Below are 24,334 nucleotides of genomic sequence, written 5' to 3'. Positions count from 1 at the left end.
ACTGATGCTTGTCTGTGCACATGAAATCTTACTTAAGCTTTGCAAAAACCATGAAATCGGAACCCTTAGATCTGTTGTAACTAGCAAAAGTTGCTAGCTACAAGATTGATTAGGAATGTGACTTTTTGTTGACAATTTTATGCTACAAAAAACCATAATGTGTGCATGGTTATATTGACATAAGTGCTTTTGACCAGTGCAGTTTCCTTCACTCAGCATATATAAACTCTCTACAGCCAAAGGTACTTTTTGTTGGTCTTCTTGGAGTTTGTGTCTTCCATTTTAATTTTTAGTTACTAAATGAAATGCTTGATGAACATTATATAAACTTAGCATCACACATTCTCTTAAAAAATCATTTGGGGCAAGATTTCTCTCTTCTTAGCGAATACTTTCTAACATACTCGATATTTGGAAGATTTTCTGGATTTCATATTCCTTGGTAAATGAAATAACATTGTAGTAGAAATGCAGTATTGTTTGGCTGTTGGATTCCAAAACGGTGTTCAAAGTGCTGAATATTTTAATTTATTTAATATTTTACAGTTAACTCATTCTTTTTAATAATTAAGACAGATTTGCCATAAGAGAGAGGTATGTGTGCTTGTAGTATGTGCTTTGAGCTACTTCAACTTAATCTATCCAGAAGTTGTATTCTGCTGATTGATAGCAGTCCTTAAAGCCAAGTGAGCACCTCTTTAATCTCCCTCCAATTTAATATTCACCTCTTTATAAATCTGAATTTTGTTCCTTTTGTCAGAAACTCATCCTGACTTTTTCTCCTCTGGCTTTCCTCATATTCCAGGTGTGTAAATCTCTTTCCTGTACTTAAAACCTTCTCCTCTAATAATACTTATTCCTGCCCTCTTGTCTCATCTGAACTAGTATAATGATTCTTTGTGTCCAAGAAAGACTTGACTTTCATCTCTTTTAAAATGTGGTGGGTTGTTTCTTTTCTGCATATGCATTGCCTGGAATCTTGGTTCCCTATTTCTTTCAGAGATGGGTACACAGTTTCTGTTACTTTTTCAGGCTCCTTCATGCACTTGTTCTTTTTCTCTCTTCATCTATTTAACTTCATCTTTTTACCTTTTAGCTTGTTCCCTTCCCTTCTGGCCTGACTACTCTTTTTTGCACAGTAGTCCCATCTTACTTGAGTCCTCTTCCTTTCTAGCTTAGCATGCCCTTTCTATCTGAAACGTAGATGAGTAACTGTGTTTCTTGTCTACCCTGCTGCTTAGGTGCTTTTTTTATATTAAGTGGTAATTTATATGATCAACATTAGATGTAATACAATAACTTTGTTTAATGAAACATTTTTTTTTTATTTGTATCTCTAGTGTCTAGAGGTCTCAGCTGTGCTAGGTATCATGCAGACACCTGTTTTGACAGTGCTTTACCCAGGGAGCTTATAATTTAAATAAGCAAAGGGGAAGAAGGGAAACAGGCACAGGAAGGATAAATGATTTGTCTGAGACCAAGTGGTCATTGGCAGAGTGCAGGTGAAATCCAGGTCTTGACTTGCCTGCCTGTCAGACCTGTCATCCTGCACTCCTTACTACGAAATAGTAATGTATTTTGCAGTCAGTTGTGTTCTGCATTGGAACTATTTATTTTCAGGCCTGTTTTCAGGCCTGAAAGTTAGTTGGTATATTTAAAACATTGATATATATCAAAGACCCCCACATTACTTAATTTCTACAATTTAAATAGAGAAAAACAGGCTACTGCCTTTCCTGCCAAGTTTTCTCTGCACCATTCTTGCAAGCCCACAACTGTTGTAAACTCTTAGAAGAGGAGCAGAGACCCCTTCATTTGTGTTTTGAAAGACAGAAAGCTGTATGTCAGTGGTGGCCAAATTGTGGCTCATGCATTTAAATGTGGCTTTTGAAGCAAGGGAAGGTGACTTATTGCTTTCTACTTGTTTTTGGCTTTTGCTTATTATTTGTTCTAAGAAGTCATTTAACAACAAATTGCTACTTGAGAGAGGCTGCTGGGTGCAGATCAGCAACTTGGGCATGCACATCTTAAGTCTTGTGTCCTATGGTACTCGGCCATGTCAAGGTTTTGGGTTGCAGCTAGAGGGGGTAGTAAGTTTGGCCATCCCTACTACATATTGTAACATTTGGCAGTTCTTATCATTGGTTTTCAGGCAAACAATAATGTGAGGAAACTGAAATGATTTCCAGTTTATAGTCAAGTGGCCAATCAAAATAACACTGTGCTTAATAATGACCTGTTTTGGTTTGGGTTTTTTTTGGTTGGTTTGTTTTTTTTAGAGAAACAGTGATTTCTCATTTTTTAGGATACTTACTTAAAAAAAAATCAGTGGTCCTGCTGACTTTGAATTTGCTGAATCTAGTCCTAAGCTGCTCATAGTTCAGTTTTTTTCTTAAACTATTCTTAGTGAGAAGGTAGGGTACTGTGGCACTATAGGTACTTAGGGGTTCAGAGAGGGAGTGAAGCAATAGTCTGCTTCATCAAATGCTATATGAATGGACTGATGAAGTGGGAATACTCTGAGGTGTATACACACATTGCTTTTATCTGAAAATTGTGCCCGAAACTGCAATGTGTTTACTGTAAATCAAGATTTCTAAATCTATAATATTTGATTCTAAATGCAGAACAGTCTTGGGTACCATAAAGACAGCCCTAAGAGCAGAATGTGGCATTTAAAGTAAATTTCTAGCACATAGATCAGAGATTGTTGGGGAGAGTTTTTGTTTTTTGTTGTTGTTTTGAATTCAGAAGTTAGAATATTAGATTGCAACCATACCTACCTTATTTTAGATAGTGGCTTCTTGTATATTATTTTATACTAAGTGGAGATAAGGATTTAGCCTGAAAGAAGTTGTTAGGTTGGGTCCTGAGTTAATTAAGAATCTTGCCAGTTACACTTATTTTTAATGTATACACACAAGTAAAAAAAAAAAAAAAGTGTGTGTGGCGAGAGGCTTGGGGAGTAGAGGTTATTTTATTTTTTTAATAGTGTGTGTGTCTTTGGATTAGAGGAGATGTATATTGAATTTCTTACTGCAAGAATTTTGGCATTTTGCTAGCTATCTTTGCTCTGTCCTGATTAGCAAAGAAAAATACTGCATGGAGAACTTCATGTGACTTGTATGCATCCCCACTGCAACTATTTTCCATTGTTTGGTTGGCTGTCTTTAGTTTTTCCTCCTCAACTTGCATAGTTGGTTCAGTGGGAACAGCTTTTCGATGCATGCTCTAATGTAATATTCTTTCTTTTAATCTTTCTTTTCACATTAACTAGTTCCCTCTCTGTGAAGATTCAGCCTAAAGTCATTTAGGTTTGTTATCTGACAAACAAAGTAATTTTACTGGATTGTTTCCTGTCAGATTAAACTGTGTATACCTGTCTCCAAGGATTTGGCTTTTCAAGCTTTACCTAAACTGTAGCAGCAGGTTGAAGTAAAATACATCTGTCTCTGCATATGGTTGTATGCTCTGGCATGCAAAACACCCTTGATTGCATTGAATTTGGTTATATGAAGCCAACAAACGGGGCATAAATTATAGCAATTCTATACACAGGTATTCTTGTTTACCATACAGTAAGTAATGTACCCACAGGCCTGCTCTGGCATCTTTTTCTAGAACCATGTTGCTTTGTGGTATCTGAACCGTAGCACAAAGCAAAACAACACTTAATTTTCCTATGTATGTAAAGATTACATCATAGACCAATAACTGTTTCGGGGAGTGGGGGTGTACAGAGAGAGAGATGTTTGTAAAAATAAAATAAAAAGTAAATCCTATATTCTTTTTGTCAGGAATTTTGAACAGTTCCTGTGTTCAGATGAAGAAATTGTACTCTATATTCCAAGTCAGTTTTGAAACTATCTGAACTGCCGCTGTCAGCAAAAGAGACCTAACATTAAGGTCCTAGCTAGTTGCATTTCTTTGCTCCTTTCCTTGAGATTTTATGTTCAGGAGCTTTAGAAATAGATGTAGAATGGAGTGTCTCCCTTCCTTTTCCCCCAATAGCAGTATGAAATAGCAGCTATACTCTGTTTGTTACTTAATTTACTATTTTCAAAAGAGGCAGAATGGAGTTCTGCAGATGTTAAGGAAGCATAAACAGGAGTGGCGCAGTGATTCTCCCATAGAGGAACTTCTAAAATATTGAGCAACATTTTGACTAGATAGTTTGAGCATAAACTACTGATTTTACTGTTTGCTTTGTAAAATGGTAAGTATGGGGTGAATAGATTTGTTTGTTGTAGGAGGTTAGGGTATGTTGTGATTAAATTGTAGATTACTTAACCCCAGGTCTTGCAGGGCTACTGGCCTTTTAGTGGTCTAGGTAGAAAACTAATTCATCCTAGTACAATACTGAATGGTTTTTTATTCTGCTTTCCAGAACCACTTTCTCTTAGTGGTCTGTGGTATTACTGAGCTAAATAAGGCCATTCACCTTTACTAATTTTGTGTAGAATTCTGTGCATTTTAAAATAAAAAAAATCTGGCAAAGGCTGGTGCCTGGTTTGTTCAGTGGAGTAAAATAGGTCCAGAACAGAAGTTAAGCAGCTCAGTGTATATTCTAGGCAACAATGATTCAGTACTGGAAAAAGTGATAGCATGATCTCTTAACTTGCAGGCGTACTGCTTTTATATTTAAATGGCTATTGATTTTTTGATTTTGAGAGCTATGGATCATTACATCTTTGTTCCCAAGTTAACACTGCTTTTATATTTTTTTTCATGTAGAGAAGTGCTCTTGGATGATTCTTGAATAAATATATCTGAAAACTGCTTTACCTTAAATCAGGTGTTTAAAACCACCAGTGTTGAGTTGCCATATATGTGGCATGTGCCCATGTTTGACAGGGGAACATATCAAGCATTCCATTGATTTGAAGGAATTATTAACTTGGATTTAAGACAGATTCTTAAATTGGTATGTTTTTTATTTGCGTTATTTATTGAAATGTTGAATGCTGTCTTACTTTTTAATTTTTTTTAACTTGGGTCAGTAGTTACCGTACAAAATTAATTCAGAGGCTCTTCCTTAAGTACAATCAAGTCTAATTAGATTTACTCAAATAGTAATAACTTGCAACTTTCTCCTTAAAATCTTTTAGCTCATCTAAGCATCCCCTCTTTTTTAAATGAGTACCCAATTCATACCATAGAGCTGCTGCAAAGCACCAGCCTTTTTTCTAGGACAATGGCATAGTGCTTCTTCCAAAATTGTCATCAGCCACTTTTCAAAAGAGTAAACTGAAAACTCTACATTGCTCTTGCTGGTAGCAATAATTTTTGACCACTTGTAGAACTTAACATTTTTTAATAATTAATCTGTATAAAAACTTCATATAAAAATAGTTTCTGTTAAAGCCAGGAAGTTCTTTTGACGCTGTATCCAAAAAAACAGGATGGGAACTGCATGGCAGTCCTTTTCAATGATATGGCTAGCCAGATACTGTGTAAATGTACTGCTCTTCATTGTGGCCCCAATACAAAGCCTATTGAATTTAACCTTCCCATTAACTTTAGTATGCTTTGGGTCAGGTCCTGAGTCAAATTTCATATTGCATTTGTGAGCAAAATGGAAGAGTTGTTGTGAGAGCCTTGACACAGAATCTGTATTTGAGTTCAGAGTATGTGGGCATGTGGATATATTATTAGACAAAATGTAAGATCTACACCAAGAATGAAAAACAGATGTATTCAGGTTGAGGCAAGAGTGACAGATTGCCACTTACAGTATTTCCTTGTCCTTGTGTAACTTGCAAAAAATGATCACATATAACAGGTTTTTACAGCGTAGTTTAAGGTAATATGTATCCAGAGCCAGTGAGTTGAGCATTTTGACCAATAAACTTTGGTTTGCTGCTTAAAAAACCCCCAAAACCCTCTGTCTGAAGCTCTTGCTCTGCTCTCCTAACATTGCTTTAGTGCTTTCATTTGCAAACTGGTTCCAATTACTCTAAAACAACTTTGAAAACTTGTCCTGCTTGAAAATGTTTACATAGGATGTTGCTTGCAGTCTCACTTCAGAATTAAAACTCTTATTTCTCTTTTGAGTTCCTTGAAACACATAAATAATGCACAGAAGTAGACCTTTAAGCCATGCATGATGGTGTGGGAGAGAGCTCAATTTCCTACAGTGAGAAGAATTAATAATAATAAAATCTAATGCCAGAGGCTCTCTTTGCCAGAGCACAATGTATTACAGAAAAAGGGTTCTGGCTTGCTTTGAGTAAAGCAGCAAAGAAATTGACAGCTCTCAATCAGGCTTCTACTATTTAGGAACAAAAGGATAAAGCTGCTTCAGGTTATGTAGGGATTGGTCTCCTTCTAGTACACTGGATTTCTTAGTCTTTAATTGAACTTTCTAGCCCTTGAGTCTGGACCTTTTTAATGAAAAATGTTTAGGTCCTGGCTGAATTTTTTTCCTTTGGTCTTGAATCAAATTAGTAGATTCATTCTATTGAATGCAGAAATAGTATAGATAAACGTAGCTCTCTAATTAAAAGTGGCCACACAATTAAAAAACCAAAACAATTTTGCAGCTGTCAGGCAGAGACCTTGTATGCTTAATTTCAGCCTGAAGAGAATTGCTGCCTTAGAGGTTTACAGTGGAAGCACTGTTAAGCTTTGCTAAACCCCATGAATACAAAATAAACTTGACTTTCTCCAGACCATCATCTGGCACGTTTCCTATTCCTGAATCTCAGCTCCTTAGGCAAATCAGAGCTTGGGTAGCTTTACCTGAAAACTCTTCTGTACCAAAGCATAGCTGTAGTGACTAGATGCCAGCCTCTAGTTGTGGTTACAATTCACCTGAATCTCCAACTGCTATGAATTGTAATTTCCAATCTGTTGTACCTATGCTATAGATGAAGTTCCCTGCAGAAACTGTCTATTCAGGCGCAGTAGTAACTCTTCACCAACACAAGTTTTGGAAATATCCAAAGATTTGATTTGATTTTGCTTTCAGGGGGAAGTCTATGAGGAGATTGGTAGAAAGAATCTTGTTCCCAGATGTTCATCTCTTTCCTTCGCTGACTCTCTGGAGGACAGGATTGCTTGCATTAATCTTTGACGTGCTTACAGTACTGCAGTAAGATAATGATTATAGTGAAATTGACATGCTTTTAGTCTAGTTCTAGCTTTGTTGACTTCAGGGGTCAGGAAAGATTCTTGTGTTAGGGTGTACAGGCAATCCTCGACTTTAGACATTTTGAGTTGCAACAAATGGCACTTACGCTTATAAATTGACACCCTCTTTTGACTTTCTGACCTCAGTTTTGACTTTACGATGCTTGAGCTGATGCCATGCCAGCAAACAAGTTCGCTGCGTCACTCATCTCCCTGGAGAACATCTGTTCAAACTTCCTTGGATGCTTTCTTTAAGAAAGCAGACAAGACTCCAGAAAAAACCTGCAGCGAAGACTCCTGAGAAGACTCCAGCCAAAAGCCCTTCAAAAAGTCCAGCAAAGTCACCTCAAAGAAGTCCTTCCAAATCAATATGATTGCTATTTACAATGTAAATACATTAACGTAGCTATATTACTCATCTACAAAATTCTGGATAATTTTTGGTGAAAATAGGGTATCGGGCCTTGGTTCAGGTACCAACCCCCCATTTATAACATTGTTCCTATGGGAAAATTGGTTCTGAGTTACGATGTTTCGACTTGCAACACAATTAGTTTGTGAAAATTATGTCTTAAGTCCAAGGACTGCCTGTAGCTTGTCCTCTGGATTTTCTTCCTCTTTCTGGCCTCAGTTTGGTGGGCTGTAGGTGCTTGTGGGCTTGGCAGGTGCTGTGAGGTAGTACAGAGAATCTTGGGTCCCTGACTGTAGTCTGTCCCATAGCAGCCTAATGACTGCCAGATTTGGCAGGTGCCCCATTGGGTTGTTTTATTTTTGTGTTCTGGCATAGTATGGTGCATTCATTTTCTGTGATCCTGTTGCTTCAACCCCTGCCATTGCATTTGGACCTTGGTCTTTACTGTTTTTACATAAAATGCACACTTTAATTTTTTTTTTCAGGACTGAAATATGTGGTCTCATTAATCTCTGGGCTTTGTAGGATACTGTATGAAACTTTGAGGCCTCTGGTGAATGAGTGACTAGATGATCTAATGGTTCTTTTGGGTCTTAAGTTCCCTGAAATCTCAATCCATTCTCTTTCTGCTTATCATTCTTTTTGCTTGCTTCCCTCCCATCCAGTCAAGTTGAGTTGTTGTTACTTCTCTATGTCCTTTATTTTGTCATAAGTTCACCAAACATTTTTTTTCCCCTGATTTTTAGTGCTTGTAGTTTGAAGTTTTAAAGTTTTTACTTCTGAGATTCAGGTTCACTGCATGCTTTAACTTTTGCCTCAGAATCTTAACCTGTCTTTCAGGGCACCCCTGCATTTTACCTTTTGAGTAATCTTGACTCTGACTCTCTGTGGGTTGTTGTCTTGAGACTTCTTGGTTTAGCTTTTTAAGGGCAATTCAGGTTGTCATCCTTTGCTCTTGAGGCCACTTGGGTTGTGGCTTAACTGTGAACCTGGTCAGCCAGGATGCTGCTTGTGTCTAGTGGGCACTTTCTTGCCCCAGTGCCTTAGTCTGTTCCTGGATAACATTCACATCATGATGCAGGAGTACCTTATCTTAGTGCCTTGTTGCTGTTGCTTCTGTCTGAAAACATGTGTGACATGGTATATATTTCAAATACTGAGAGAAGCCAAAGGCTTCAGTTAGTATTGATTAGAAACTTTCAGGTGTTCCTTTCGACCCTTTGAGGGCTCTATGCTTGGAGTACTATTGGGGTAGCCTTCACTGAGTGCAGAGCACTTATCAACACAAGTTTTACTCTTGATGCTCGATGGTGAAAGCTAAGGGTTTCAAGCAGCAATCATTGAGTCCCTGGTGGACAAAGCTGAGGGAAGCTCCAGTATCAGGCTTTGCCCACTGGTCGATTCGTTTTGTATGTAGAGCTGCGAATAACCTGATTCATGCATGCATGTCAGTAGTTCTGGCATGCTGTGAAGGATGAAGTCTCTGTTGAAATTCCACTTTGATGCATCTCTTTTCCCAGTGCAGTACAATGAAGGGGATCTAAACTAAAGCCTTAAGGACCTGTTTTGCTTGATAATAAGAACGTACCTCAAGGCTTAGCTTGCAGGTTGTCATCTTGCACAACTTTTTACGCCAAGGTTCTTCAAGCATCACAGCATACGTAATACTGTCACTTCAGTTAGAGCACCTACTCTTTGGAGACCAAATGCTTGGAGGCTTTCTGTTCTTATTGTGCAGAAATCGCGTATGAGCTTAGAGCATTCTTGGTGACCTTGGGGCCCTGGACCAGCTTCCAGAAATTAGAGATTCTTAATTTCTTTAGCGTTGCTGAAACCTAGCTACTCCAAAGTTTCATAGAAAGGTCTGTTAACGTTCTCTCAAATGTGCAAGTGTCTCATGACAAGTAAGATTAGCTTTCAGTTTTCTAATAAAATCTTTTGAATTAAAATGTATGCTAGAAGGTGTGCAAGGGAGCTGACCAAAATTGCTTCAGCCCTTTTGCAGACTTCCTTTTTTTGACTCTGAACACTTTGGGGCAGTAACTATTTTTGTTCTGTCTGTACAGTACCTTGCACAGTGGGATGCTGGTGTAGGATTGTGGTTGCTAGATGTTAATTAGTACTGTTACAAATCATAGTTTTAGATAATGTTTTGCATCTTAAATGAAGAATCTTTTAAAGCCATCAGGGCTTTAACTTTGGTTTTAAACCAAAGTTTGTATAGTCCTTTGCACCTTACAAATCAAATGATTGGCCTGAATAAAATCACTGAACTCAATTCATGGACTGCTTGTTGTGTGGGCCGGGAGCGATCCGGGGCCCTTTTTTCGCGCCGCGGGCTGTGGCCAGCAGCCCGGACACGCTGGGTCGGAGAAAGCAGGCGACACGCTAGAATTAGGCACGGACGCTTAGTGGTTGATTCAAGATTGTTTACTTACACAGTAGATGGTCGCGGTGTAGGCTGGACAGTTTCCCAGGTAAAGCTCCACTTAAATCCCTGTGTTAAGGACTCGGACAAAACTCTGACTCACACGGAGTTGTCGAAGCTCCGTGGAACTTTTTGCGTGCAGGGAAGAGGGATACGTTGAGGATTGTGCTTGGCGACGGGGAGAAGAATCGATAGGTGATCAGTCTATCGATCAGCCAGCCGCAGGTCAAATCTCCGTAGAGGCACTCTGCAGCATGCTTGCAGTTCTCTGACTTGGGCGGAAACCACTCAAGCCTCTTATACGGCTAGCAAGCCAATCGCTAGCCGCCACATAGGAATAATTTAGAACTGACCAATAGTGGGGTACGAATTTAAATACAAATGGCGGGAACTCCTTGCAACGTGCATTTCTGTGCTGCAATGAAGAAATGCACCCTGCAAAGAAAGCTACAAACGGCAGGAAAATAATTTAGCAGTGCCGAAGCGCGCACAAACAAAAAATCACACCCTTGGGTTGTGACACTTGTAGGCTGGAAAACCTATAAAATTACCCATATTATACCTAAAACTTGTGGTTGTTTAAGATAGAATAGCAAGGACTCCTAAAATTATCAGAAAGCAGCTTGTGCTGTGAAGATAGATGAAGTGCACTGATCTTTATTCACTATACTTTTGTGACAAGCTGGCTGGTCTATGCCTTATTTAGTAGAAATTAATACAATCCTATTGCAGTATTGGGATGCGTAAGAGAACTTATGGCAAGTCAAATCCTGTGTATCCTGTGGCTTGCAGACCCTCCCAACAAGATGAGTTGAGGAAGTTTAAGATGAGCCATAATAGTGCATGTTCTAGTTGTTATCTACACAGTCAGATAACTAATAACGGCAAAAGCTCTGTGCCTAGAGTACGGAAGGTAAGCTTCTGGTAACTCTGGTGTAAAATTTGAAGCATTGTCCCTCATAGGATGATGGTGTATTAAGAAGCCAAGAATTGAAAGCAGCAGGAGACAACAGTCATTTTTGCTTTTGGATGACTAATTTTGTCAGCATTCTGGCTTTGAAAGTTGTGGTGCTCAAGCAGTTTGATCCGTTTATACCAGAAGTCACTGTGCTTTATGTGAACATAAGAATGTGTGGTTCTTGAAATGGTAACGTCATGGGCTGTGCCGTGCTTTTGTAGGTTGGTTTCATGAAGTACTGGGAACAATTGACAAAGGAATTTTTCTGGAATTGCTAAACTGTAGGTACTTCAGAGTAGATGAACTGATGCTGTTGTAGAAGGGAGTTGATATGTATCTTTGTACTTTAGGTTATTTTAGAATGACACTTTTTGGGTACCTGGATATTGCCCAGTCAAAAATGAGTTGTCTTTATAACTCTTCATGGGATCTATAGCCGATGACATTCTTCTTCATATTAGCTGTGAAACAAGGGGTAGGGAAATTTACCTAAAAAGACTTAGCTGGTATTTATTCCAAATAGAATGATCTCCAAACCATCTTTCTGCAGTTTTGTTTGCTTTTATTTTTTCTCATTTTTGCATAACTGTTGATTTACTTGCCTTTTGGGGAAATGTTTAATTCACTTGTTGTTTGGCTTATTTCTTGGAACCATTCATTACCTCTTGACAGTCAGGAAGGGGTTACTGCTTTCTTGTATCGGGACACCGCAGTTTTTAGGGACCAGGAATCTGTAAGTATAAAGCCCTTCCCTTTTCTACTGGGAAGTAAATATCTAGGAGGGAGAAACCAGTTAATTATATCTCCTACCCCCTTCCATGTGAAATAGGGCATTAGCTTTCAAACCCTGCAAAGAATGTTGATTTATAGGAGTGGCATAAACCTTCAAACACCTTACATCAGACTTTCAAAGGAAATGGTTTTCCATGATTGAAGAGGGGGTTTGTTCTTTTTTTAAAAAAAAAACAGAACAAACCCAAACATGGCGCTGCTTTACTTTAAATTTGGCATGCTTACTGCCGTGCATGCCCAGAAGAAGCATTGCGTTAGTTAAACCTGGCTTATCCAGTGTCTGTATAGATCAGGCTTTTTAGTGAGTTTTTTTTTTTTTGTATGCATTTATCTAATAGCTGATTGACTCAGCTTTAGCTAAAAGCGCCAAAAAACACTGCTGAAGCACCTGATCTATAGAGATGCTGTGGAGCCAGGTCAAAATAATGCGCTGCTACTTTCAGTAAAGCATGTGTGTGTGTGTTTGGTTTTTGTTGTGTTTTTGTTTTTAACGTCTGTAGGCAGCCTCTGGATGAGCCTTGCATTTCTCCAGTGCATATAGATAGGAGGTTCAAGCTTGTCATTTTTGTAGTGTAAGCTTCAAGTTTTAAGGAGTCCTTATTTTCTCTGAGCCACTTTTAATTTTAAAGGGAGTAGGAACAGGAAAAGTAAATCACATACCTATCAAAAGAAAGATGCAACTGAAAGATCTACCTAAGTGTAAAGGTTTACCTAGCATAAGGAAGACCAAAGACAAGCTTTCCCTTAATAGAGGCCACTAGATAAGCTGATTGCATTTCACTGAGTCAAATGACTAAAACCTAAACCATTTAAAGAGAATACTGATGTAACAAGGGAGTATTTCAAAAGTAAAGCTTTTTGGGTTGGAAATATTGCCTCTTGGCCCTTCCAGTTCAAATCAAGGGCAATATCTACAGGATTTGGATGCCGCATTGATGGATGAAAGTGCATGCAAATAAATCAGTGACACCGCTTCAGACTTGGTCCATGCATGTTTAGCCTTTGCCAGTCTCATGCAGCAGTTTTCAGAAAGCTTTTTTTTGGTTATGTGCTTATTCTTCCTTTCTGAAGTAACCCTTGCAATGTTGCAGGTCCTTTTGTTTTGGTGCTGGAGTCTTGCAGTTCAGGCTCAGTATCTTGTGAGCCGTCTTGAAAACATTTCTAATGGAATTCAAAATGTCAGACTTCATCTACTGCCTGTTTCTGACCTTAATTCTTTGTTTTCAGTTTTACCTGAGTAAAGGCTATCCTGGCTGTATTCTCCGACTTTCACCGGTGTTGATCAATATTGCAGTTACTGAAATAGCAAGCAGGATAATTAGTCAATCTTAAATATTTTCTCCTTGGAACTGAAGTAAAATGTCTGCTATAGAGCATCTATGAAGCACGATTTGTGAAGAGTGATATTGATACACTAGAAATATTAAGATTAAACTTGATCACTAACTGAAGATCTTCTTTATTGTATCGGCTAACTCTAAACAGCAGGCAGGCATATTTATAGTCACAGAATGGTATGGATGCATAATGCTTTCTTGCATCTATGGTCACAGACTGCATAGTGTAGACTAAGAGACGAATACCATTTATTGCATATCTGAGTTTTCCTGACTTGGATTTCAAGACTGCAAGAATATTTTAATGCAACTATGAAAGGAATAAAAATTGATGTGTTTCTTTTTGCTACTTTGTTTTTTATAGGTATCTTAAACACTTCATAGAAACATTTTTCTTGCTTAATACCGCATTAGAAAGGCAGGTCCTGGATATTTAAGTCCCTTCTGGAATAGAATTAAGCAAAAGATGATGAATTTTTAAGAGTTCAAAACTTTTCAAAGTTAATTTAGCTTAATTGACTTAATACTTGGGGGAAATATATCTTTGTTCAAAATTTTAAATGAAATTGTGTAGTTTTAAGAAATGAGAGCTCACAGACCTGCTCTTTAGATATCCAGGAGATCTGCCCCTAAAAACTACCTGTGCTGGGGGCATTTATGTTATAAGAAAATGCCTCAAGAATCTAAAGGCTATTATCCTATGCCCTCTTTGCAGTTTAGAAGTGATATTTATCAAGGTATATTGAATAATTTCACCTTATCATTGATACAGTAATATTCCTGGAATATAGTTTCTGGTGACTTTCTTATTCTGTTGTATCCTGATGTTAGTTGCTCTAATTTTTTTGGTAAAACTCCTTATTTCTCTCTCTCTCTTCCTCTCTCCTTAGATTTTGGATCTCTCTTTGATCTGGAACATGACTTACCTGATGAACTTATCAACTCCACAGAATTGGGACTTACTAATGGTGGTGACATTAATCAGCTGCAGACTAGTCTTGGTATGGCACAAGATGCTGCTTCTAAACACAAGCAGCTATCTGAACTCTTACGGGCTGGTAGCTCCCCAAACCTCAACATGGGTGTGGGTGGACCTGGCCAGGGCATGGCCAGTCAAACCCAACAGAATAGCCCTGGAATGGGAATCTTAAACAGTATGGTTAAAAGCCCAATGGCACAGGCAGGGCTGACTTCTCCCAATATGGCAATGGGCACAAGTGGGCCAAACCAGGGTCCTTCAGCCCAGTCCACAGCAGGAATGATGCCAACAGTAAATAGTCCAGTTAATCAGCCTGGCATAGGAATGAATACAGGGATGAATGCTGGCATGAATCCTGGGATGCTGGCAGCAGGCAATGGACAAGGAATGATGCAAGGGCAAGTAATAAACGGTTCAATTGGAGCAGGAAGAGGACGTCCAAACATGCCGTATCCAAACCCAGGAATAGGTAATGCTGGCAACTTGTTGGCTGAGACCCTGCAGCAAGGCTCTCCCCAGATGGGAGGACAGACAGGACTGAGAGGACCACAACCTGGAGCAATGAACAAGGTAAGGAACTTTATTTAACTCTCTCTGTTGCATGTGTTCATCAAATAAAAGAATGATAAAATGACAACTGAGGTGTAGAAAAAAAAAATTGTGTTGAGGTATATCCTTTTGATAGGGTTTGTGAAGATGCTTTATTTTAGTCTTGAAGAGCAATTGACAGAAAAATATTCAGGGATTAGAGGCAGACCAGTCATGTAAAGTGACAATTGTGTATTACAAGGCATTTTCATTAGGTATTTTAATTAGTATTGCTGGGTGAAAATGTCTTACTTTTATGTTGCCACAAAGAATTTAAATTTATTACCACTACTCAAACAGCTTAGGTGAATCTTGTTTTGAGAATATATGTCTGTGTGCCACCTCTGACACTGGTTTTCTTTTGCATTTACAGCAGTGCCAGCTAGTACCATTAGAACTGGTCTGTTTTTTTTGTAAAAAAGGAGACGAAGAATTGTTAGGGGTATGGTCAGCAGGTATTTTCTATATTTCCAGATGTCATGGTAAATTTCTGGATGCCATTTTGCAGAAATTTGTTGCAGACATAAAATATTGTTTTTTATTGAATAGCTAAAGCTGTTCAGAAAGATTAATATTGTACCTGGTAAAATACTGAGTCAGTGGTCTTGGTGACAAATGTGCAGTCAGAGTTCTTTGTGCAACAGTTGTGTGTAGCCTTATTAATTAAATGTACTCCACTTCTTTGGACCAATCTTAAAGTTTGTTTGGCCTGCCTAATTAGGTCTGTCTAGTTCTGATATAAAAAGCTGGAAGATTTGCTCTGAGATGAAGGGAGGGGAAAGCACCCAAAAATTTACTCCTTTTTCTTTTGGTAAAGAGAAAAGCTAGGGAAAAGGCTAGAAAGCAGTTCTGCGTCTCTTGGAAAATGGAAGAGAGATGGCCCTAGGATTTAAAATACGAATAGATTGTCCCTTACCTCTTCATCCTAATGTCCTGCCTGGAACTGGGAATGTGGCTAAGTATTTTCCAGGCTTGTTGTCCAACCCTAAAACTATAAGTTTGAATACTCGGCTATTATTATTCAGTCTGGGTGGGAATTGTGTACATCCTGGTCTGAAAAAAAGTTGTTCTAAAGACAGTTTCAAGAACAACCTATTTGGAAGACTTAATGATTGGTGCAAAACAGTTAAGTTATTGGCTGATACTTTTTCTAGTATCATGTTCCATAAAGAATAATCTTAAACTTTTAATAGTTTACAGTCTAGACTAAACTTTAACCTAGTGTAAGTAAGGCAATTTTCAGAACATTTTATTTAATACAGTTTAAGAAACTATTAAAATCAAAATTCAGGTGACCCTGATGCACCAGATGTGATGTCAACATGCAAGTAAGTCCATTTGTGAATTAATAAGCTTATTTATGTTTTTAAATAGACACTGTACTTTCCTTCATTCTGCCTTTCAAAAAACAAGGTGTGCCTTATTTTCCAGTGTTCTGTATGAGAGAGACCTTGCCAGATCTATAGCTGCATAGAGCAGGCACAGAACCTAACTTTCAACTGACTTGCCCTCCCTTTCCTGCTTAACTAAAGCTGAAACCCTAGCTGTAGCTAAAGACTGGTTTCCATGGGTGGATCTGTGATTTTATGAAGAGCTTAAAGAATTTCCAGGGCTGTGAAAGAGGAGGAGAGAAATTAGGAGCAGGTAGCACACAGCAAAAAAACCCTTGAAAGTTAGCTTGGTTATTGGAACATCAAGACCATTAAAATCATTAAAGATTCTGGAGTGAAGAGCAGGGAGCCATTAAATGAAGTCACTCCCTCACCTGGCTGAAGACTAATACCACAGGTGTGCTGCACTATAGAACAAGAATTGAAGCAGGGTACTTCTATCCCAAACAGATAATCAGCTTCCCCACCTAATTCCCTGAACATTGGGGGAAAGGTGTGTGTTTGTGAGAAAATGCAGTATTTTTTTATTAAACTAAGCTCTCTTGGACTGTTCAGTTATCACAATAGGGACATCTTAATATGCAGTTTAGATAGTACTGTAAGAAGGAAACATGCAGCCACTAAATCCTATGAAAATAGCTTTGTACAATAAGGTTATCTTGAATTCAAAGAACAAGATTTCAAGTTAAAAAATGACTCTAGTTAAATGCAAGTTTAGTACAGTATATTTCAAAGTGTTTAATATTAGATTTATGTAATAAGTTAATCAGATTTTATAGTTTATGATGTAATTTGGTGAAACACTTCCTCAAACAGTCTTTGAATTGATGATTGAATTAAGACAGACTGCTTCCTCAACCTTTCTGTACGCAAGTCCTGCAGTTTGCTTTGCAGAGTCAAATAGAAAAGACATTTGAAATGTCATCTAATTCTTTGCTTCAAATCAAGGATAGAGTACTTTTAACTTGCTGGTAGAAAACATTTGCTCTATAGCTTTTAACGTAGTGAGAGAAACATTAAAGCTTTGAAGGTAGGACCAAATACATTTCAGTTTATTTTGGTTTATTTTGCCTGTAATATATATTATCCATAAAGCAGCAGCTTTGCCTGATGAGAGAGAAGAGTCTGAAATGGAGTCTGAAATTCCAGAAGGTCTTCAATTGGTCTGGTTGTTGGCAAGCAGCCTATGTTTCACTTTTTGCAGTAGTTAGCACAAACTGATGGTAATGTCTGACCCCTGTACCTCTCTACTCATCTGCCTTTATGGCTAAGCTTCAAAAAGTAGATGGATATCATCATGCAAGACCTTATGGAAACTCAAAAGCATCTTTAACAAATCAAAATTTTGGTAAATTCCACTGAGGGATTATGGTTAATCTGGGATCCTGGGTTTGATAACTCTTAGGAATAGCCCTCACAACTAGAAAAGGTGCATTTTTTAACTGTGAGAGTTAGCTGTGGAACACAGTGAAGATGGGGCATTTTGGTTTCACTGTGAGGTCAGTTTTTTTCACGGTCAATCTCAGTGAGCATAATGCTGAACTTCTTGAAAATTGTCCTCATGGTAAATGTGAATTTTGACCTAAGAGGAGCTCATACTTGTTACCCTAAAGTTAAAAAACAAAAAAACCCACAAAAAAACCCAAAAACCCCATAAAACTGAAAAACACAGTTTTCAGCAGTGAAGGCCAGACCTTGTGGCTTGTCCAGTCCAGTCCAGTCCAGTCCAGATAGCCAAACTATTTATACTTATGCTGTGGCCTGTTGTTGCTTTATGGAGGTAAGTGTGAAACGTTTCTTTCATGATCAGCTACTGATGAAGTAGAACGTCATCTTTTTAGTTCAGATGCATGTCCAAGGGGCACTTGATAAGTGGGAGAGAAGCTAGAACAGGGAGTTGTTTGCCTCAATTAATTTGCTGCTTATTCTGTTTGATTTTAATAGAGTGGGGGGAGAGGAGAAATCCCCCCCCTTTTTTTTCAACATGGCTTTGATTGCCATCTTTTAACACATACAGATGCTTTTTCAAACTGTCTTGCTTTCTTTAAACACAAATTAACATTTAAAAAAATAAAATTAATTTGCCTTGAATTTTGTTACATACGTTGATATTTTTTTATTTTTTTTTTATCTGGGAAATAGGTGCAGTCTTAATCTTGTACTAAAATCCTGGTTTATGTATACTGTTTTGACCTTAATTTATCAGTTCATTAAGTAAAAACACACCTTTGTAAAAGTTTTTGTACTAGATTCACCAAGTAGTATCTTTATTTGTATTAAACTTGATTAATCAAAAATGTCCTGGTTTTAATGTAAAAAGGAAATAAAAACATTATACTTCAGCAAAAAGGTTAATTTTCCAAAGTATCTGTTTGTAGTCCTCTGGAAGAAACTTGACACATCTCTTTGCAATGGACAGATTTGTTTACAATGTTCCTTGTTGAACTGTATTACATTTTGTTTCCAAGTGTGTTGGATGCTTATTTGGAGATGGGATTGTGTACTTGAAACAGACCCTATTGCTGTAAACTGACAGAGGATTATTGATTATAGATAAAAGGTCCAGGCAGTTATCTAAAGGCAGAAAGGTTTACTTTACCCTCTTAAATAAGTCTGGAATTGAGACTAGTGTGGTTAGTTGGAGCTTAGCCTTAAGAAGTCTAAATATCAGTCTTGGATGAATTTCCAGGTAGTATTTTATAAATGCACAAGTCCTTGTTATCCCTAATATACATGAATTGGATCAGGGTATATAGCTGTTGGGATAATCAGGAAAAACTCTAGGGTTGTTTTCTGACATTGGCTGTTCGTCCTGTGAGCTCCTTTAAGTTATTCTGTTGTGGCCTTCACTATCTGTTCTTATTCAGAGTGGGAGGGTGCCTCAGATCAGTCTGTGCATTTCATTCTTGCTGGTTGCATACTGATGTCTTATGCTACAAATCTGAAGATGAAGTGACTTGTCTACTTGACATACAACAGTTTATTTTTCTAGTTCTTTAAAAATACACTATTTACTCCTTCTGCGAAGTGGAAATGAAAGGCTAACTTGTATTTTTTGGGCAGGGGATGTACTAGATGACCTTTTGAGAGTCCTTCCCAGTCCTGTTTTGTATGATTTATAGGGAAATTATTGGCAGATGTCAGTGACAGCCATTTGGAACACTTAAATTATATGTGAAATGTTGTATCTATTTGAAATAGCCTTAAAGAAATACAGTTTAGCAGTCTTTATCATTTAGCTTAATAGACGGTTTGAAGGTACAGAGAATTCAGAAGGCAGATTGTTAAAACGTTGGACAGACCATTCAGGTAACATTGTAGAAGAAGGCCCCTCCCTGCCTTATCAAGAAACTCTCCTACTTGCAGCTGAATTCTGTTGCTTAACATTTTTTTTCTACAAAGAATATCACTTGTTTCCTCAGTAACTTAAAAAATCTCCAGATAAAATGATGAAAATATGCTGAAGGTATTACTAAAATGCAAACTTAGTACACATTTCTTGTCTGAAATAGTAAGAAGAGATGGGAAAAGGGTGTTTTATAGAGGTGCACCAGTGCATCGGTCTGATATTGTATTGGTACGATATAAAGAAAACTGGCTGTATCAGAAATTGGCCTGATGGGGCTGATAATTTGGCTGATTAATACCCATGCTGCGCGCAGCTGCGGTGCAGCACTCAGGCAGCAAGGAGCACAGCCTGCAGCTGCCTTCAGCTGGTAAGTCTGGTGTGGTGGCAGGGGAGGGGTGTGGGGGTGGTAGATCAACACCCCCTATGGTGAGGGAGGGGTCAGGGGGGCGGAGCCACAGCTCATGGGGTGGGGGGGTGGAGGTGGCTCCTGCTGCTGGCTGCACCCTGGGGAGGGTGGTATGCCACCTGGATCTGCACATGGCAGCGCTGAGAGGATGCTGCCTTCACCCCAAATTTCACCACTGCTCCACTCCCAGCGCCACTGCTGCCAGCTGCCAAGCACAGTCTCAGCTCAACACTCTGCCTCCACCCATGCGCTGGAAAGAGCTGGGGCTGCACCGGGCAGCTGGTGGCGGCAGTGCTGGGAATGGAGCAGTGACAAAATTTGGGGTGGATGCAGCATGCTGCCAGCACCTGTTTCAAGCCCAGCCCCTGCCGAAAAGAAACCCCACACAGATCTGGGGTTCTCCCCGCCACGCCTTACAAGCTGCAGCTCCACCCCCTGCCCCTCCCTGCCCCACCTGGGCAGTGCCTGCCCCCTCCCTCAATGGGGGGGCATTGATCTGTGCTCCCCCCATGCCCCTTCCCTCCCCTTTTGCTACATCGGACTTACCAGCTGCCTCCAGCTGTTATCAGAAATCGGATTGGTATCAGTTGATATGCCTCCTTAAATATAAGCTGTCAGTATTGACCCCAAAAATCTCTATCGGTACACCCTTTTACCATAGGTTGGAAGTTTGCTGAAGATAAGAACACTTCTATTCTGTTCCTTCTAGGATTAGGGAATTTTCTGTCACAGTTTTACAGGATGGGATCTTAACCATTATGCACTGGGGGAGGGGCTATAGCCACCCCAAAATTCCCCATAGCCACTCCTCCCAGTGCTGCCACTGCCATCCCTCCCACTCCTAGCCCTGGCCCAGCCCTCCTGCTAAGAAGAGGCCAGCACTGCCCCTGGTTGCAAACCCACAGTGGGCAGCCTTCCCTCACCCCATGCACAAATTAGGGGGGCACATGCTTCCCCTGGGGATGCATGCAGAGGTGGAGAGCCACCACCTCCTCCCTAGCCCCCCACACAGTATGGATGAGCTACCCATGGCTCTGTTCCCTTCCTGGCCCCTGGGTTGCATTCACCACCCTACCTGGGCAGTGTTTGCCCATGCCCCACTCCCTCACTCTCACTCAGTATGAGGGGCCTCAGTTTGCCCCCTGCTCTCACAGACTTACTGGCAAGATGTTGCTCTTCAAGTTGCCCGACTGCATTCCTGGCCATGTGTGTGGCAGCTGCCTGCGTGCACACAACATTTATGGGTGATATTATCAGCTATACTGATCAAGAAAGCCAATGGCTGATAATATTAATTTTCCTTTTATCAGTGTGAATCCGATATGCAACCGATCAGTGTACCTATAGTTAATGCATTAAAAAAAAAAAGTCTGGGTATTTAACATTTTTTTTTCTGCTGCTTCATGCAAAAGTCAAATGATTATCCAGGAAGAAATAAAGTTGCTCAGGGAGAAACCCTTGTGGTCGGTAGGTTCTTGGGGTGAGAAGATTAAATCCTTTTATGCAGGTAGTGGTGAGGTAGTGTTAACCATCACTAATGCAGTTCATAATATTTTGCTTGTTCATAATATTATCAAAGTGTAGGATTGGCATGTGGGGAATAGAAGGAAGACTGAACTTCTCTGCAAGTCCTTGCTGCCTTTGGTCTTATACACTTTGGTCCTTTAGAATAACTGGTATCTGGTGAAATTTTCACTTAATTACCTATTGTATAATGAAAATTTTAAGTTGTACAGCAGTTGTTTAGAAAAGCAGTTTTCTGTCTTGTAATTTTCTCCCTCATGAACGTGGATCTGGGTTTTCCATTTCCTGCAGAAAAATGTGGATTTTCCCCTTTGAAGGAGAGAGAGGTGGATTTTTCCCCTTGCAGGCTGGCAGAATTTCAGCCTGCAGTGAGCTGCTTGGGAGTGGGGGGAGGACGATCAGAGGCAGGGCCTGGCTCTCCTCCTTTGGGCTGGGGCTGGGACTTGGGCGACACCTCCCAAGTTCCTTCCACTTTGGGCATGGGGCTCAGAGCTTGGAGTGGTGGCAGTGCAGGCACCCAGGAGTGGAGAGGTTGTGGTAGGAGTACTGGTGGGGGTGGTTAGATTTAACCTGATAGTCACCTCCTAGCTAATGATGTTGTTGAGGTATGAATCGGGCTAGAGCCCAACTCACCTGGGACATACAAGCCCCAGGGTCAAGGCAAGCCCAGAGCAGTGAGCACACAGAGAGGGAAAGCCAGGGGGCTGGGCTGGAGCTGGGTACTGGGGCATGGCACAGTACCCCTTGGATACATGGGATTCCCCCTACACACATGTCCTTTCAGGTATCCATGCCTCCCAAACCTACTCAGAGCTTCCTGCACCCCCCCCCCCCCCCAACAGGACCTCTTGCCATACAAACATCTGATATTCTGTGAGTCTCACTTACCAGCCCCAGCCCTGAGCACCTCTGCCAGTACTTTCCTAGTATCCTATCCCACAACAGCTATGTTGACTGGTAGCGTGTATGGTTTCAGGATGCACTCAATCTGCCCCCAAACCCAGTAGCATGAAAATAGGATGATAAATGGAAGAGGTTTATGTTCCTTTGCACATTCATATTGTCTGCCACACTGGGATTGAGGCATTCCAGTGCTCCACAAGCTTGTTCTTCCATAGTCTCTAAAAAGTGCCAAGAAAGGTATGTAACCCTCAGCTTTATGGCATTTTTTGCTCTCTAATGCAAAACCTTAACAGTGACCGTCTCACATTCTGTACATCAAAGAAGTTACTCTGCCTCAGTGCTCCTGGGATGATTTATATGGCCATGGACAGATACTGGTGTAGGTGACACTGGAGATATACTGGTGATTCAGTGACCAGTGAAATATTAAGAATATTAAGGCTTGACTCCTCTTCTTTTTCTCCCTTTCTGTTGGTTGGCTGATGTTTACATTTTCCCTTAGTATTACAGTAATCAGCTTTGGGCGATAGTTATGGTAGGGCTCATTTCCAGCCAGCTCTGAAAATCTGAAGTCATATAGTGAGCAGGTTGGCTTTTAAAAAAAAGAATCTGAAAGTATGAGCAATATAGAACCTTTTAGTCTTGATTTGGGGGGGTGGCACCCTCCACACACTTGGGGAAGGATAGACCATGTTCCAAGGAGTTTCATGGGGAGGCAGATAGAGGTCCCTGTGGTGAGGGAGGGAGTGGGGCAGGGGCTGGGGGTAGGTTGGCTTTTGATGAACTTTAGTTTTAAGCGCCAAGACGCTGATCCCCGGGATGAGCTGCCCGTGGCTCCGTCCCACTCCCTGCCTTGGCCCTGGGTCCCGTTCATCACTCTAACTAGGCAGGACCCCCAGCTCCTTCTCTATTCCCTGCCTTGCTGCAGGGGCCTCAGTCTGCGCCTCCTCTCCACCCCCTTCTCCATAGACTTGCCTGCAGGGAGCTGCTTTCCATGCTGCCTAGCTACATTCCTGTAAATCAGTTATTGGATCAGTATTGGCTGATGTAGTTGGTTAACAATAGGCTATTGGTATTGGGCAAGAAAATATCAGTGGCACCCCTAGATGAAAGTGAAGTAGACAGTGGAAATATAATAGAATGAATGAGAAGGTGAAAATGAAAAGGCAGAAGGAACTAAGGAAAGTGAAATGCAAAAGGGAAGGATTGTAAGACCTGCATGCTTGAAGCATGAAGTTCAAGCAGTCATTTGTACACTATAATGTCTCTGAAGGTTGCTGTCATCAGCTGTAGATTAAAGACCACAGCTAGCTTTGGCTGAAATTTCCATCTGCCTCACGAGTAAGTAGAAAGGAACATGATGAAAACATCCCCATACTCCAAACCCCATGCCTCTTTGGAGTTGCAAGAGAAACGAATGTTTTGTGAGGCTCTCGCAGCTGATAGTCACAAAATAAGAATGCCAAACTGCTTATTTTTGTAGAAGATCTAAGGAATGAAAGCCTTAATGACTTTTTGTTGTTGCTTTTGTGAACAAACTGGATGCTTACTGGTTCACTCTGTTATGGTTAAGACCACACAGGCTGGCTACCTGTGGACTCCTGAGACGGTTCTTTTTGTAGCTTTCTGTGTTGCATCCAATATTAAATGTAACATCTAGAAATATTCTGGATCAAAAAATGGTGGGGCGTTAATGTGAGGACCACTGTCAAGGTTGTCATACTGTATCTGGGTGTTTGGTAGAATAGCTTGCACAACTGTGGATGTGTAGTCCTAGTCTTGGATGCGAGGGAATCCAAAACCTGTTAGAAGTAGATTGTGTTGTTAAAATTCTAATATGATGTGCAAGTCTTCTTAAAATTATAAGCTAGTAGTATCAGTGTTGTTTAGAAATGCCCTTTTGTCTGTGACTTGGATCTAGTAAATTCTTAAAACAAAGTTCAAGGTCATCCCATTCCAGACTTCCTGGTTAATTTAGGATAAAATCTGTTTTGAAGGAGAATATTAACAAAACTGTCCTTCCTGTCATAGGATAAGTCAACCATGATTTATTTGCAAAATGCAGCACTGATTCTTGTTGAATCATTTTAAAGACGTACTCCTTTGAGGATCAGAAACCTAATTTCCAACCTAAAT

The 24,334-nt window shown here is 39.9% G+C and overlaps 1 protein-coding gene across 2 annotated transcripts in view; it reads left to right on the top strand.

The window, feature by feature from the left end:
* The window catches only part of EP300 (E1A binding protein p300), a 101,653-nt gene that overhangs the window by 4,857 nt on the left and 72,462 nt on the right, over positions 1-24,334 (top strand). For both annotated transcript variants that reach the window (XM_014607611.3, XM_014607608.3), the window contains exon 2: positions 13,949-14,607. In XM_014607611.3, the coding sequence (XP_014463097.2) occupies positions 13,949-14,607 (659 nt within the window). The remainder of the gene's footprint in view (positions 1-13,948; positions 14,608-24,334) is intronic.

The sequence above is a fragment of the Alligator mississippiensis genome, chromosome 4 (genome assembly GCF_030867095.1).
Source record: "Alligator mississippiensis isolate rAllMis1 chromosome 4, rAllMis1, whole genome shotgun sequence".
NCBI classification, from domain to species: domain Eukaryota; kingdom Metazoa; phylum Chordata; order Crocodylia; family Alligatoridae; genus Alligator; species Alligator mississippiensis.
Note: the sequence above shows the minus strand (reverse complement) of the source record. Positions and strands in the feature narration are given on the sequence as shown.